Below are 14,954 nucleotides of genomic sequence, written 5' to 3'. Positions count from 1 at the left end.
GCCAACTAAAATGAATTTATTGAAGAGAGGCATTATTTCAATAGGGACTTGTGCTCAGTGTAAGTTGGAAGTTGAAGATAGCATTTGTATAGATGCTAGACTATGAGACAAGTTTAGGTTGACAGATGCCCTATGGTTTCCAGTTTGTTGGATGAATTTTCTAATTTTGCTAATCTGAGTTGGATTTTGATGGGGATTGATTTGGATATGGTTTCTACTTTCCTTACTATAGCGTGGGGGATATGGAAATTTACAAATCTTAGATTATTTCAAAATTTTAAATGTATTGTTAAAGAGGCAGTTGATAATTATCTTGCATATGTTGAGAGCTATAAAACTTTAAAGTCCCAACAGTGGGTTGTTCGTAAAGAGTGTTTACTCTCTTGGAAACTTCCCCACATGAAAAAATAGTTTTCTGGTACTGCTGGACTTGGGGTTATTGTTCATGATGATAGAGGTGAAGTTTTACTAGCTCTATGTCGTAAGGAAGTTGGTGTATTTGAAGTGAATGATGTTGAGACGATGGCTGCCTTAAGAGGCTTCTAATCGATCTTAAATTGAGATATTTCTAATTTAATTATGGAGGGAGATTCATTAACTATTATTGAAGCCATTGAATCAAGGGAGCCTAATTTATCAAGATAGGGGTCTTCAGTAGCGGAAATTCAGCTTCTTCTACACCGATTTGAGGATTATTAAGTGTTACATGTTGGAAGACCACGTAATGAGGCAACACATTTGTTAGAAAGGCAGGCAACAATGATACAAGACACTGTTCAATGGTGGCATCAGCATCAATACCTTTCTTAGTTTGTCATTTTCCATCTTTCTTTTATTTTTTTTAAGAAATATATAAATTGCACATTCCAACTACTAAAAATGGAAAAATAGCATCCTTCCACCTTTCTAACACCTAGATAAAATTATCTTAATAAGCTTTGATACCATTGATAACAAAAGTCTGCTTAGGTAATTTTGGTTAAGGCAGGTTTTGGAAAGAAATAATTAATTGAGTTGCTGCTGCAGAGCTAAAGAACACTATAATAAGTAATTACATACTGATTTCAACTCATTAGACTTGCATACTCTGCAAAACAAGAAACACTTATTCATAGGCTTATTGTACAACTCTAGAATCATTCTAAAAGACTTGGAGAATTCTTTGTAGTTGTATCTAGGAACAGAACTAAATTCAATGATGTTGGAAGATTCATGAAAGGGTATTGATTCCTGACATATATGTAAGAGAATGAATCTGTGGGGGTGTAATAACGCACCAACACTCAATTCAAGCAACCTTCTACCAATTCTATACCTTGGCTCGATTTTCCATCAAGTCTTTAATTTTCATTATGATACTTCACCTTTACTTGAGTTTTGAATACAACATCCCCACCAAAACTTTAAACTTCCTTAGTAAATTATAACCACATATAAAATCCAAGGAACTCAAACTTCCTTTGCACGAATGGTGTATATAAATTGATAAAAAGAATATTAAAAATAAATAAATAAGAAACGCACGCGTGAGCACACACACATATGGCCCCTCCATCCATCCTACTGATTAAAACCTTCCAGCAGCCATAACAATTATACCTGAAAATCGATAAACTAGTAAATTGGAAAATCAGTGAGCAAATATCAGAGGACCAACCAACATATAAAGGCACCAAGCATGACATATGCTTCATGTTGACGCTTCTAGGGCCATCATTCTGAAATTGTTCTTTACAATTTGGGACAACCAATTTCATATAAGTATCAAACCTCCGCATTTCCATCTGAATACAGAAAAGGGGGAAGTCAGGTCACCTTCCCCCATGTAAAGAAGCTAAATAGAAAGGGTATAATTCACTGGATCCAGCACTGATAAATATAATACAAATCAGACCACTGTACTCACTAGCATGGATCAATGTCATGAGATTTTATCAAATTCTTCAACCTTCCTCTCCAAACTCCCTTGTAAATCTCTCATGGACCTCAAGGTCGGCTTTACTCACTGTAGGCCTCTGTCTTGCAAGCACCTTGTCAAAATCTGTTTTTGAGATAGGAGGTGGAAGGATCTGCAAGGGAGTCCATCAGCAACAACCATTTGGTTCAAGTTTCTAATGAACATATTAAAGTCTGCTTTCAGAATAAGTCTATCTCGTAACTTTAGCATTTCTCTTAGTTGACTAACTTTTTTTTATTGGCACCGGGTGTCCAGAACATAGTCCAAACTAATCCCAAAGGTGAATAGGATCATAAGGAGTTTCTTGCAAGGGCACATCGGGTATTCAAGGGGAAATTCCCCAATCTGATGGCCCCTATAAATTGTTTCTACCCAAGGGTTTGAACCTTAAACCTTGAGGGAGCGTACCACCAAGACCAAGGCTCTTTCCACTTGAGCCAATGCCTAGGGGTTAGTTGTCTAACTTATTTTAGAAGTCATTTAGCTGACAAAGGACCAAAACCCATCAATTTTTTTCAATTTCCAATTCATTTACAAATCATTTAAGAGCCTTCCTGTATAATCCCAAAAAATGTCCAGATTTAATCCACAATCGATATCCATGATTCCAGTTCAATTTAAAATCTGTTTGTTTCACAGTAAAATAGTTTCTGTAAATAGTTTTCCAAGTCCAGGTGTTTGGGAAGGTTTGATAAACCTGGTCAATCGAAAATGATTTCAGTCGAGGGAAGACTTATAAATTTTTTAAACCAACTTTCGAAACAGAGGCGATGGTTTCAGACAGACTACCAGTGGCTCAAAGATTTACAAAACACTATAGATCTATGGTCTCTCCCGTGTCTCTGTTGCTTTTACTTCCTCTCTCTCCGTCTCAACCCTCTCTCTCATCGCCTCTCATACACCATCCCCTTCTCACCATCTCATTCGGTGCTGAATAATCAAAAACCTTTCTCACCATTTCATGTTTATGTCATCTGGATGTGCAATTTATGGTTTGGCTTTGTGATTTTTGTGCCCTCCCTCCCTCCTTACCCTTGTAAATGGCTGTTATTCAAAAGCCATGGTTGTTTATTCTTGTTTTTGTGATTTTTCTGCTCTTCATCAGAAGGTATACTTTCTTAAACACCACTTTTGGACGATTTTGTTTCATTTTTAATTATTTTGGGTGGAAATTATGGATCGGTTTTGCTTTGGGATTGTTTAATTTGTTTATTTAGTGAGACTAGTGATGGACCAAGAACCCAAAGACCCAAAGGGTTTGGTTTTGTAACATTCAAGTCGCAGATTGAGGCTTATGCCTAACTTATTAGACTGTTTGGGACAAGTTCTATGTTCGAATTAACAAGCATCAGAAAACTGACTTCTTAAAACACTCAGAAAACGTGAATTCAATACAATATCTATATTTGGCAATGAGACTTCTATATCCTGAATTCATATTTGTTTCTTTGTGATTGAATCTATTAACTTATTATGTATAATTCGATATGATATCCATATTTGGTTTGACCTCAATGTTTTCTCTTACAATCGTCTCAGCTAAAATATGGTTTACTTGTATTATGAACTCACTAGGTAGAACTCACCCTTGAAAACTAGCTTACAAAGGAAGGGTGCCTAGGGGCTTATAAACCATCAACCAATCTCATACTTAGTCGATGTGGAATTGTAACAACCACCACGCTCTGCAATTGACGTCCACGGCCGTTCCGAAGCTCACACGAGCTGGCTGTGCGCTAGGTCTTTTCCTAGGTCCGGGTGATCACCTCCCGTGCTGCACGATTGCAACCGTCGCAACATAGCCTTAGACGTGGAGTGGCTCTGATACCATTTGTTATGAATCCACTAGGTAGAACTCACCCTTGAAAACTAGCTTACAAGAGAAGGGTGCCTAGGGGCTTATAAACCATCAACTAATCCATACTTAGTCGATGTGGGATCGTAACAACTTGTATGGTTTGGCTTGTTGGGTTTTGAGGAAAAAAAGGTTGTCTTGGGTGGAATTGGTAAGACACTGAATGTAGTAAGTGCAGAGTTTGATAAATTAATTTTTTTTATGGGTAAAATAAAGTTTTATTGTTAAAGTAAATAGGCATAACTCAAGTACAAAGAAGTATACAATTGGGAACACCTAGTTACAATTTAGGAGCTAGAAAGTGATACAAAAAAGTCATAAAAGCTGGCTTCGTTGAAAACACTAGCAAAAGCTTGAAGAAATAAGGTATGGAAAAAGAAACTTCTAAGCTCATCTAGAGGGCACTCCCTATCTTCAAAGCTCCCGCCATTCCTTTTAATCTAAATACACCACATGAGACATAAAGGAATCATTTTCCATACATCAGAAATTTGGGGATTGCCCAGAAGACCTTCCCAACAAGCAAACAAGTCCACCACCCTCCTAGGCATCACCCAAGGAAGTTCAATCATGTTAAAGATCTCAACCCATAACACTCTCGCCACCTCACAGTGAAGTAATAGAAGATCTACAAATTCACCACTCTTCTTCCACATGTAGCACCAATCCGTCACAATGAGTCCACACTTACTCAAGTTGACCATAGTCAATATTTTCCAAAGAGATGCAGTCCAACCAAAGAAACCAATTTTGGGAGGCACCTTACATCTCCAAATGCACTTCCAGGGAAATGGAGTATGGTTCTGACATGACAAAGCCTTATACAAAGATCACACGGTGAACTTCCCATTCCTGGTATTCACCCAAAGCATCCTGTCCTCCTCAATACTACCAATGGTTGGCGCATACGACAAGCTAAGAAAGTCGAAAATAACTCTCAATTTCCCAATATTGAGGAGCTCTAAGAAAATGAACATTCCACTGTGAAAATCCACTAGAGCTGTTCAAAAGATCCAACACCGAAGCCCCCTGATCAAGAGCAATCTGCAAAAGGGAAGGAAACACAATCTTGAGGGCAAAATCACCACACCAAGTATCATGCCAAAATCTGACCCTAGATCTCTCTCCAATTGCAAATCCAATATGACAAGCAAAAACCTCCCATCCATTTCTAATATTCTTCCACAAACCAACACCATGTGCGTCTCTCACTTCATTAGAACACCAACCCCCCAAGAACTCCCATACTTGGATTCAATAACAGCTCTCCACAAAGATTCCCCTTCCTGATGGTATCGCCGTAACCGTTCCCCAAGAAATGCCTTATTAAAGATCCTCAAATTTTGAAACCCCAACCCTCCACTTGATAAACTGATTATTGCAGTATTTGCTAGATATAAATGACTTAAATATTCCATTTTACACTCGATTTCAGGAAAATTATGAAAGCTTGAGCAACCATCAAGTCTAAGATAGGATAGCGATCTCAACTTGCAGCTTCTTTAAAAACCTCAAAGGGTAGAGAGCATCTTATAATACTCAAATAAGAAAGCTTATTAGCGAAACTGACAAAATCATGCACCTCAACTAAACTTGTATGCCCCATGATAGTCAAATTCTTCAAATTTGGATTCCTTGAAAGATTTGGAAGTTTTGTTTAGACTTTACTATTAAAAAAAAAAAAGCTCGTTAAGAGTTTGATCAAACAGCTGCCACTCATCATTTATAAGCATGTTTCAATTTCACTTATTTAGCAGAAGGGTGAGGTTTCATTACCTTTGTTTTTTTTTTCTTTTCTTTTAACACTGCTCATTCTCACTTGTGTGATAATTATACTCAAGCTATCCAATCATCCTTATTCATGCACACTGTTAATTTAGTGCATGGCTATTCAGCTGGAACCATGCATAGCCAGTCATTAATTACTCAAGAACAAAGTAGTTCCTACCATTCAGAACTCCAATCTCCTTCCCTTCTGTTTTCTCATAATAATCGGGAAAGACCACCCAAACAGCAAGCATCCAGTAGGAATCAAACCTACCAATTTACCTCTACGGCACTTAACCATAATTGCAAACACTATGATTCAACTTGAGTTGAAGTCACCTCATTGTAGCACCTGTCTTCCTTTTCAATTCACACAATTATTATGGCTATAATATTTGCTTTAATGAATCAAAAAAGGTATTTCATTTTCACATTTTTATAATAAATGATGAAAATACTCATTTTTCTTCTTAGGTTTTGGGTGGTACTTTTATTATCATGATTTTAATTTTTACTTTCATTTTGAACTTTGAAATTATAGTCAGGTTATGCTGAAGTCGGGAAATGTATTTTCACTGTTGTTGAGATGATTATGTTATGTAAGCTTTATTTTTTAGATTATGTTGAGGCTATGTTATGTATCAATTTTATTTTTATTGGCACCAGGTGTCCAAAACAAAGTCCCAACTAATCCGACAGTGCCCAGGCCCTCCATAAGGAGTTTCTCGCAAATGCACTTGGGTAATTCAAGGGAAATCTCCCCTAGTACGATGACCCTAGATGTTGCTTGCACCCAATGGTTTGAACGTTAGACCTAAAGGGAGCATACCACCAAGACCAAGGCTATTATCAATTGAGTCAGCCCCTAGGGGTTTATTGTAACGTATCAAATTAAACTTAATTTGCGTAAATACTCTACACTAATTTGCATAATTACCATTGAAAGTTCTAGGAAAACACTTTCAAGTGATAGCAAAATACCAGAAAACTATTTATTTTCCTGTAAAATAAATTGCTGAAAAAAATTTCCGTAAAAAAGTGTGTTTTGCATTGAAATAAACAGGCCCTTAAGTCCACTTAAAACAAATACAAATTGATGTACAAAACCAATTTGCTTCATTTCATTAATGTGTCAAACAATGAGTTTAGATTGTAAATCATTTCATCACTATGAATTGAGTAAAGTTTGAAGTCAGCTGAATCGTTCTTTCCCCCTTTTTTCATGGTTAGTTTTAGATGGGACCCATTTGGTGTTTGAAAAGTCATCTATAATGTGATTGTCATCCTACAAACCCAAATGATGCAGAGAAGACCAGAATATTAACAGGCAGCAGGAAAAGGGTAACATTAGCAGCTAAACATATCAAAACTAAAAGCAGTACCTGTGAAGCGAGTCCTTGTGCTGCCAGCTCCTGCATGGTAATTTGGACAGCACCTTGCTGCTTTGGCCCACATGGCATCCACATACCATTAGAAGTCTTAACAAAGTACATTGCATCTTGTGTTTTCCGAACAGGTTCAAACAGGACGTCCTTAACCTACAGAAATCAAAGATATATATATATATATATACAGGGGACATCAGAGCCAGCTATTTTTAACCAACCAGCACCATATCATTCACACAATTATGAACAGCAGAATGAAAACTGATAAAATATCAAATATCAGGCATCTCATCATGGTGCCATACTTACACAAACAGATATATCTGAACCTGAAAAACCCTCTGTCCTGCTAGCCAGACTTTCAAAATCTTTTTCAGTTAAATTGTGGGGGGTATCTCCTAGATGCACCTGTTAAGTTTGTAAAAAACAAAAGATAAATATTATCATAAAGCTTTCTACTACATGAAAATGATGCTCATGTAGCCAGATGCTCTTTTCTTCTCTTATTTTCCTAAAATAATTATACAAATAAATCAAAGAATGGTTTCCATTACTTTGAATATGTGCTGCCGGGCCTTCAAGTCTGGCAGAGGAATGTATATACGCTTGTCAAAACGCCGTCGGATGGCCTGGAATTAATACTTCTTAGCCACAAGCTACATATTATTTATGCTAATTGAAGACAGGATAACAGGGGAAAAACCCATGTTTACCTGGTCTAGAGCATAGGGCGTATTTGTAGCTGCAAGAACAAGAACTTTCTGATCATTGTGCCCTACACCCTAAAGTGTAAACAAGAAAAGGTCCAGTAATGTTACAATCAAACAAATTGAAACAATTAATCAAATTCAAATTATGATGGAAAATTTATTCTAATCTTCAGAGCCACGACAAACTCTTCAAAAAATAAGGCAAAGGCAACAATAACTATTTATCACTCACCTTGCAAAACCTCAATAAGAATTACCATAATCCCCAACAAATATCATAGGAAAATGGTTTCCTTTTAAGGCAAACATTAACTAAAGATGCCCAACTTCAATATGAAGGCTTTACATTCGCATGTATATAAGATAGAGTAACGGAGATTGATAAAAAAAAACAAAGATCCAAAAGGAAAAATGACCAAATTGTAATATTTAACTTGGGTAAAGCTGATACTCCCTACAAGGATGAATCTCTTCTGAGAAAAATCGTGAATATTAAGAAGATGCACTTGTACAGCACAAATTTCCTAACTGCGAAGAAACGAGGCCTTCTCCATTTCACACAAACCTTTCCATCTTACCACAATCCATACTCAACAATTCATACTCATGAGAAGGCATCAACCTTGCATCTATCTATTTGAATCAATTCCTTCTGAATTGGTAGTTGAGGTTAACAGCGCAAAGGACAATAAAAGTAATGCAAGAGAGCTTTTAAGCCTAAGAACCACTGGTATTTTCATCTCTGTTGCCAACACCAACAAACAAACTTCTATTCGCATAGTGTGCCCACCATTCTATTCAGATCAGCCAGTGAGGCATTAAATAAACTGCAGGCAGCATGGGGGTGAAACCTATCCATCACTCGGTTGCCTCCAATTAATTGTTCATTTTACTCACTCCTGGACTCAAACCTCGTCTTCAGTTGCCACCAAAATTTCATCAGTTCAGGTCTGTTTACAAAAACTTGGTCTCATTGTAACTTTGAACTAATCCCAACTCCGACCTAGGAGCATAAGGCAGACAAAAATTAAAAGCTCGAACTCAAATATATTGCAAATGTGATGAGCATTAAATAAGAAAGCCCACTTATGTGTTCTCAAGCTCAGTGAATGAAAAAACTACTGTAGCTCAAGTTTGGGTAATGAAATCTATGCCCAGGCTTCACTTGTGACAACCCTAAGCACAACATATGGTGAAGCAAAAGATGGGAAACGAGGGAAAAACCAACATGCACAGATCAAGAATATCATGTACAAGTTCATTTTTAAGCTTCCTAATCTATATGCTACAATACTGTAGTCATTACTAATCATCCTTGCCATGCTAAGGATAAAAGCAAAGATAAGAATTTATCGATAAAATTGGCATTACGAAAAATTGGATGTCCATTTTACAGCTATCTTGCCTCAAATGGACCCTATAACTATATATTATACCCTGTCAAATATCGACAGTTTAAAATGTCACTGCAAAGTATTCACAGAAAAAAGTAGCCAATATAAATTAAAAAGGGAAATTTAAAGTGCTTCCAGCCAAACAAACATTACCTGCATCTGCACAAGAATTTCTGTCTTAATACGCCTAGAAGCTTCACTCTCGTTGCCTTCTCCACGCTGACCACCTAACGAGTCTATTTCATCAATGAAGATGATGGATGGTGCACTTTCACGAGCCATTTCAAAAAGGTTTGAAACTAGCTTTTCACTTTCACCCATCCACTTTGAAACCAAGTCTGACGAAGAAACACTATCAGGTAAAAAAGTAAAACCAATTAATAACACATTCCAACTTATTAACCTATTTCATAAATTTTTTTTTTTATAAGTAAAAATCTATTAATACCAATAGGCATAGCCAAGTACACTAGATGTATACAAGATAAAACACCTAGTTGGGGTGCAAAAAAGATACAAGGAACAATAAACCCAACAAAGCCCTAGCCCAACAACAAACCCATCTAAGAAAATGAACCTAACAAAGCTCTAGCCCAAGCCCAAAAATGCGCCTCCCCAAACCACCACCAGTGCACCAATGCCTATCCCCCCAAACCAGATTTTGCCCATATACCAAGACACTGTAAATTCCCCAACACACTGGTCCTACTAACAATATACAATTGGTTCTGTCTTACCTCAGGTCCTCCCTCAACTTGAATTACCTCCCTTATCATCATAGTTGATTGCCCAAGTACGATGCTTTAGCTCTCTGCTCTTCTTAGATCTTGATTGTGTGCCAAGCACATGACCCACCTCTATTGTAGTGAGTAGTGTTGTGAATTGGTTCTCGAATCCTTCACAGGTAATCCTCACATTGTATCTCATTTACCTTGTCCAAAACCCAATTCGATGATGAATCACCTATATTGTTAATCGGTGGGAGAGATATCAGGGAGACAACATCTTCTGCAGACTCCACTCCAAACTGTGGACCAGGCCCTAAAAATTCCCCCTCGCAAGGCACCAATGACAACCCCGTCCCTTCCTCCACACCAGTTCCTAAAACTCACATCTCCTCCATAGCGCTATTGATGTTGTCACCACCTTGGCCAAAGTGTGTCGACCCACAAGATGCATGAATAGGTACACTGGTTCCCTCCGACATGGGTGGTGGAACCCTGGTCACCATTTGGAGTTTGGTGTTAGCAGAAACTCCCACAAAACTTGGGAATACCTCAGGTTCTGTCGCGGGTGCTGTCAATTCAACAAAAAGAGCATTGGCTGCGTAACTCGTCAGCGATTTCTGGGTCACCTTTGGTGAGGTGCAGTCTGTTTCAGTCGTCTCCACGCCAATACTTGATGTAGAACCCACTTCGAATGTAGATGACTTGCTTCTTCTTTTGGCCCTCCACACTCGCCTGGGTCTAGATATTGAAACCAAGCCAAACCCAACTTTCTCTTTTCCTTTTATCTAATTTTTTAGCATTCGGCCCATCACTTAACATGCCAAGCTCGCCCTTATTGGGCCTTACAGCAGCACCATTACCACCTCTTAGCACACCTAGCCCTTCAATTTTTTTCTGATAACATAGCAACCGCTGCCTTCAACTCAGCAAGCTAGTTTTGCATCTCTTTTAATATACAGTGCATGCCATTGGGAAGACCCAAACCATTCAAGTCGAACCCCTTCTAACTTGGAATATTTCCATGTACAATATGTAGAGGCTGCAGACCCCTTTCACTGCTTCCCTTCTTGCCCCTATTAGCAAACTGATTCACCGAAACAGGACCCGTATTCAGAGCTTCTGCATATGATCGCCTCACCACCGTGGATGCGCACCCATATTGTTGTTCTCATGAGCAAATAAATTCTATTGGCTTTTCCCCGATGCCCCATCTCCAAGATTGCAAGGAAAAAGATCAGTGAATTTGCGCAACTCAACAACAAACATATCCTTCTGCAACGACTAGAACCCCCTACCGACCTCCTTCTCCATATTCAGTTATAGATAAGAATCTACCGTGTACGTTGAAGCATCGTTGAGCCACGAAGGCTCTATTTCCTTCACGCATGTGTTTGATGAATTCCGATTTTCTTTCTGCCTGAAACATAGATTCCACCGTATCCACCAGCCACCTTATACCGCTACATCCCATAACTAGAGACCTCCAAACGTTCTACTATTCTCCACAATTTTTATTGAGGACCTCCATTTCTCTAATGAAAATTCGAAAGTCTTGGATTCCACCCAAAAGTGCAAAAATTGACCCATAATGACATGATCATTGAGTGAAATAGAGAATTATTTCCGGCAGTCATCACCGGAAATAGCCATGTGTACTCATTCCACTGGAGCAGCAAACCAATGGAGCAACCCTGCAGGTCTGAGCTTTTTCACCTAGAGCTATCTCATAAATTATACAAAAAACATATAAATGTATGGAAAATGAAGATATGCCTGCCCTAAAATGTGACAAAGAAGAATGCAACATACAGATATATTCACAAAAAGACACATATAGGCATGAATATATACATATATACTTGCAAATCAACATACACACGTCCACACACACACAAAGACAAATATATATAACATAAACTTTTAAGTATGAGCTTTGCTGCTGTCAAGCAGCATCCTCCAATCCTGCTTTAAATGACCATGAGTTTTTATCATTTACGATTAAAATAATTTGAAAGGCCATATCAATAAAAATTGAACAAATTCAAATTTTAAAAATCTAGGCTCCGCATTTCTTCTATAATGCGGAGCCTAGATTGATATGTTAGGTGCAAGACTAGTTAGTAATAGTTGACATAAAATGTTCATCAGTGATTCAGTTGAAACAAGAAAGGTGCCTAACTTCGGAATCCAATGGGGACTGTAAAGCCAGCCATGAATCAATCTCAACTCTTAGTATAATAAGTTAGAAGATATCCTCAAACGTCACCTAAAAAACCCCAAGCTGATATTCTTTATCAATTTGCACGAGCACAACTCCCTCAAGGGAGTATAAATCTACCACAAATGAAGACAGGAGCCACTCAAAAAATCCTAATGGAAGGCCCAAATCACATGGCCTATTCTCCAAAAGGACTAGTCAATGATGTAATTGGAGCCCCATTGGAACTTTATAAAGGGCAAGAACTTCCACTTCTCAAGCAATGTGGGATCTCATACACCACCTACCATTATCCTTATCATATGAGATATCACAATCTCCCCCACTAAAATTCTCGACGTCCTCATCGGGCTTGTCCGTTGTTGATGGCATGGCTCAAGTACCACATTTCTGATTGGGATAGACTCTGATAACATTTGTAAATGGAAGACCCAAATCATATGGCCTATACTCCAAAAGGACTAGTGAATGATATAATTAGAACCCCATTGGAACCTTATAAAGAGCAAAAACTTCTCATTCCCAAACAATGTGAGATTCCATATACCACCTACACTTATCCTTATCATAAGGGGTATCACACCTAAACATTGAAAAACTCACACAATCATAATGAGCTCTTTGCTAGCTTGGCCATCACCGACTGAAGGGCCATGATCTTGAGTGGAGAATAAAATCTTGTTAAAGGCTTATATGCTTATTTCTAAAATGGTAATCAAATGAAGGAACTCATAGATAGAATGGGACAAGAACTTCAGGAAACTCAAACTTATGTTTGAGATTACATCAAAAGCCATGAGGCAACTCAAAATCAAGGTACAGATACCTAAATCTCCTCTTAAACTCAGTACAAAAAACATCAAGGACTACCAAAAGAGAGGAGAGAAACCTGAATTCTGGTAAATTGATGGTCTCAACAAGCAAGGAAGCTATTAACAGAGCCAGTAACTCATTGAATCAAACAGAAAGTAGCAGAATTGTAACATAGTTGCAAACAGTCGTCAAAATATATAGTAACTGCAAGATATGACCAGCCAATTGCAGATGCTCTGTAGCACAGAGAAAATGCACGTGGTACTCAAGCAGCTTAAAGAGTATCATATATACATTCATGACAAGTGACCATTCAGATTAAGATCCTTCTCTGTATGATGGTGCATATTATACCTAAAAAAGGTAGATTCTGCCTCAGTTGCAACTGCCTTGGCCAAGTATGACTTTCCAGTTCCAGGTGGTCCATACAATAAAAAAGCCCTCCATGGTCGTCTCTTGCCTAAGGAGAGAAATTCAGGAAGATAATTACTTTTAAGAAAATGAATCAGGTATACATGACAGAAAAATAATGCTGGCACCATGAAGGATGGAGCAATTAAATGAAAAATAAAAATAGACTAGCAATGCAAGTCACCGACCTGAATCTCCACATCACTTAAAAGCAAATAACAAGTCAGGAAGTTGTTGATCATGACAAAGCTTTTTCTCATTCAAACTGAATACTAAATGCAGCTACTCATAAAAGAAATACTAAGTTACATCTATAGTGGTGATAATCTAGGTTTTTTCATCCTTAGAAGGAAAGACTGGAACAATCTTGATGCTCGCTCGAATCAAATGCTTTGCCAGTAATGTGAATGGTTATTCAACAACAAACAGAAATTACTGCTTCTTCATTTACCGATTACATTCTATCAGCATATGAAAAACTTGCTCTGTTGCTCAAATTGTAAAAAAAATTAAGAGATTTTAAGAATCTAAGACCGCGTCGCCGCCAAAAAACGAAAATTTAACTTTTTTGGAAGCAATAGCAAATGGAAAGATAACACCACTAATACAATTAGGCAGTAGCAAATATACATAAGCAATAGGTACGATTATAACACATTATATAACAAATAAAAACCCTATTTGACCAAAAGCATTAGTATTAGAACTAGCAACTTCATTAAAACTAACCGGTAAAGAATTGTGGGAACTTGACGGGCAATATGACGGCCTCCTGAAGCGCCTGCTTGGCGCTCTCCAGGCCCGCCACATCGCTCCACTTGATGTTGGGTTTCTCTCTCACGATGGCGGAGTTCAAACCGGCTCTCAGCTTGGCCTGCTCTGGGTCCTCTCCGTCCCCACCACCTTCCCCATCCTTTGGTTTAGTCTTGGGCCTCGATGCCACGGCAGCATCCCCGCCGTTGGAGGCGGAACCGGGCCCACCGTCGTCAAGCACGGCCCGGATCTCCTCGGCCCGGCGCAGGTACTCGGTGAACTTCTGCGTGATGGCCTCCTTGATCTTGGGGTTTTTCTCATACTTGAGGTGCGTCTTGAAGTACTCCAGAGCGTTCATGTACAGCGGGAACGCCTTGGCGTAGTTCCCAGCATTGTCTTCGTGCACGGCCTGCTTCACGTACTCAATCGCCTGCTCCTTAAAATTGCTATACATCTTTCGAAACCCACAAATCGCATAGAAGAAACCGATATCGGTCAAAGAGAACCAAAACAAAAGATCAAAATCAAAATCAAAACCTAGAATTCTGAGGGGTTCATCTCTAACATACACAGAAGAAGCTTTGGATATGGTGGGAATTGAAGAAGGATTTCAAATCGAAGGGGATCGGACCAAATTTTCCAGGGAAAAGTAAGAATCTGTGTTGGGAAATTTTTTCCCCTGGGGAGAAATCGGTTTTTGATTTCGATTGGAAGGGAAAAGAGAGGAAGAGGAATCTTCCTTCGTGTATAAGGTCGCTTTTGGAAACTGGGATACGTTCGTCCTTTTGGATTTTGTTTGTCGAAAGATTTTTAATTTTTTTAATTTCTTCGGAGTAGTTGAAAAGGTTACATGGCAGTCAAAGTAGTTCTTTTGCCCTTGACCGATGACTCTGCGTAATTAGATTTTTTTTAAAGAAACGAAAACATGGCTCCGTGGCTTAAAAAATGAAATATAAAAAC

General features: G+C 38.4%; 1 protein-coding gene across 6 annotated transcripts; it reads right to left on the bottom strand.

Annotated features, from left to right (window-relative positions):
* Nucleotides 1-923: 923 nt before the first annotated feature.
* LOC121239539 (protein SUPPRESSOR OF K(+) TRANSPORT GROWTH DEFECT 1) lies at nucleotides 924-14,743 on the bottom strand. 6 transcript variants are annotated; one of them, XM_041136803.1, is made up of 9 exons: nucleotides 13,971-14,742; nucleotides 13,185-13,290; nucleotides 9,225-9,423; nucleotides 7,681-7,749; nucleotides 7,522-7,596; nucleotides 7,277-7,375; nucleotides 6,962-7,117; nucleotides 1,907-2,069; nucleotides 1,331-1,614 (listed from the first exon to the last, which is right to left on the bottom strand). In XM_041136803.1, the coding sequence occupies exons 1-8, from the start codon at nucleotides 14,446-14,448 to the stop codon at nucleotides 1,944-1,946; spliced, it is 1,308 nt and encodes a 435-aa protein (XP_040992737.1). In that variant the 5' UTR covers nucleotides 14,449-14,742; the 3' UTR covers nucleotides 1,331-1,614; nucleotides 1,907-1,943. The 6 variants fall into 6 exon arrangements, with proteins under 6 accessions (XP_040992738.1, XP_040992737.1, XP_040992736.1 ...); XM_041136802.1 differs by having other exon boundaries at nucleotides 1,331-1,599; XM_041136800.1 differs by lacking the exon at nucleotides 1,331-1,614 and adding an exon at nucleotides 1,665-1,784.
* Between the last annotated feature and the right edge of the window lie 211 nt (nucleotides 14,744-14,954).

This window comes from Juglans microcarpa x Juglans regia, chromosome 7D (genome assembly GCF_004785595.1).
Source record: "Juglans microcarpa x Juglans regia isolate MS1-56 chromosome 7D, Jm3101_v1.0, whole genome shotgun sequence".
Lineage (NCBI taxonomy): Eukaryota > Viridiplantae > Streptophyta > Magnoliopsida > Fagales > Juglandaceae > Juglans > Juglans microcarpa x Juglans regia.
The sequence above is the reverse complement of the archived record's forward strand: the minus strand, read 5'-3'. Positions and strand labels throughout refer to the sequence as shown.

Coding starts and splice junctions, on each gene's coding strand:
- LOC121239539 (XM_041136803.1), bottom strand. CDS start 14,448: ATGTATAGCAATTTTAAGGAGCAGGCGATTGAGTACGTGAAGCAGGCC. Junction 7,750..9,224: donor AAATTCTTGTGCAGATGCAG/GTAATGTTTGTT, acceptor TTTACACTTTAG/GGTGTAGGGCACAATGATCA. Junction 7,118..7,276: donor GTTCAGATATATCTGTTTGT/GTAAGTATGGCA, acceptor TGATTTCTGTAG/GTTAAGGACGTCCTGTTTGA.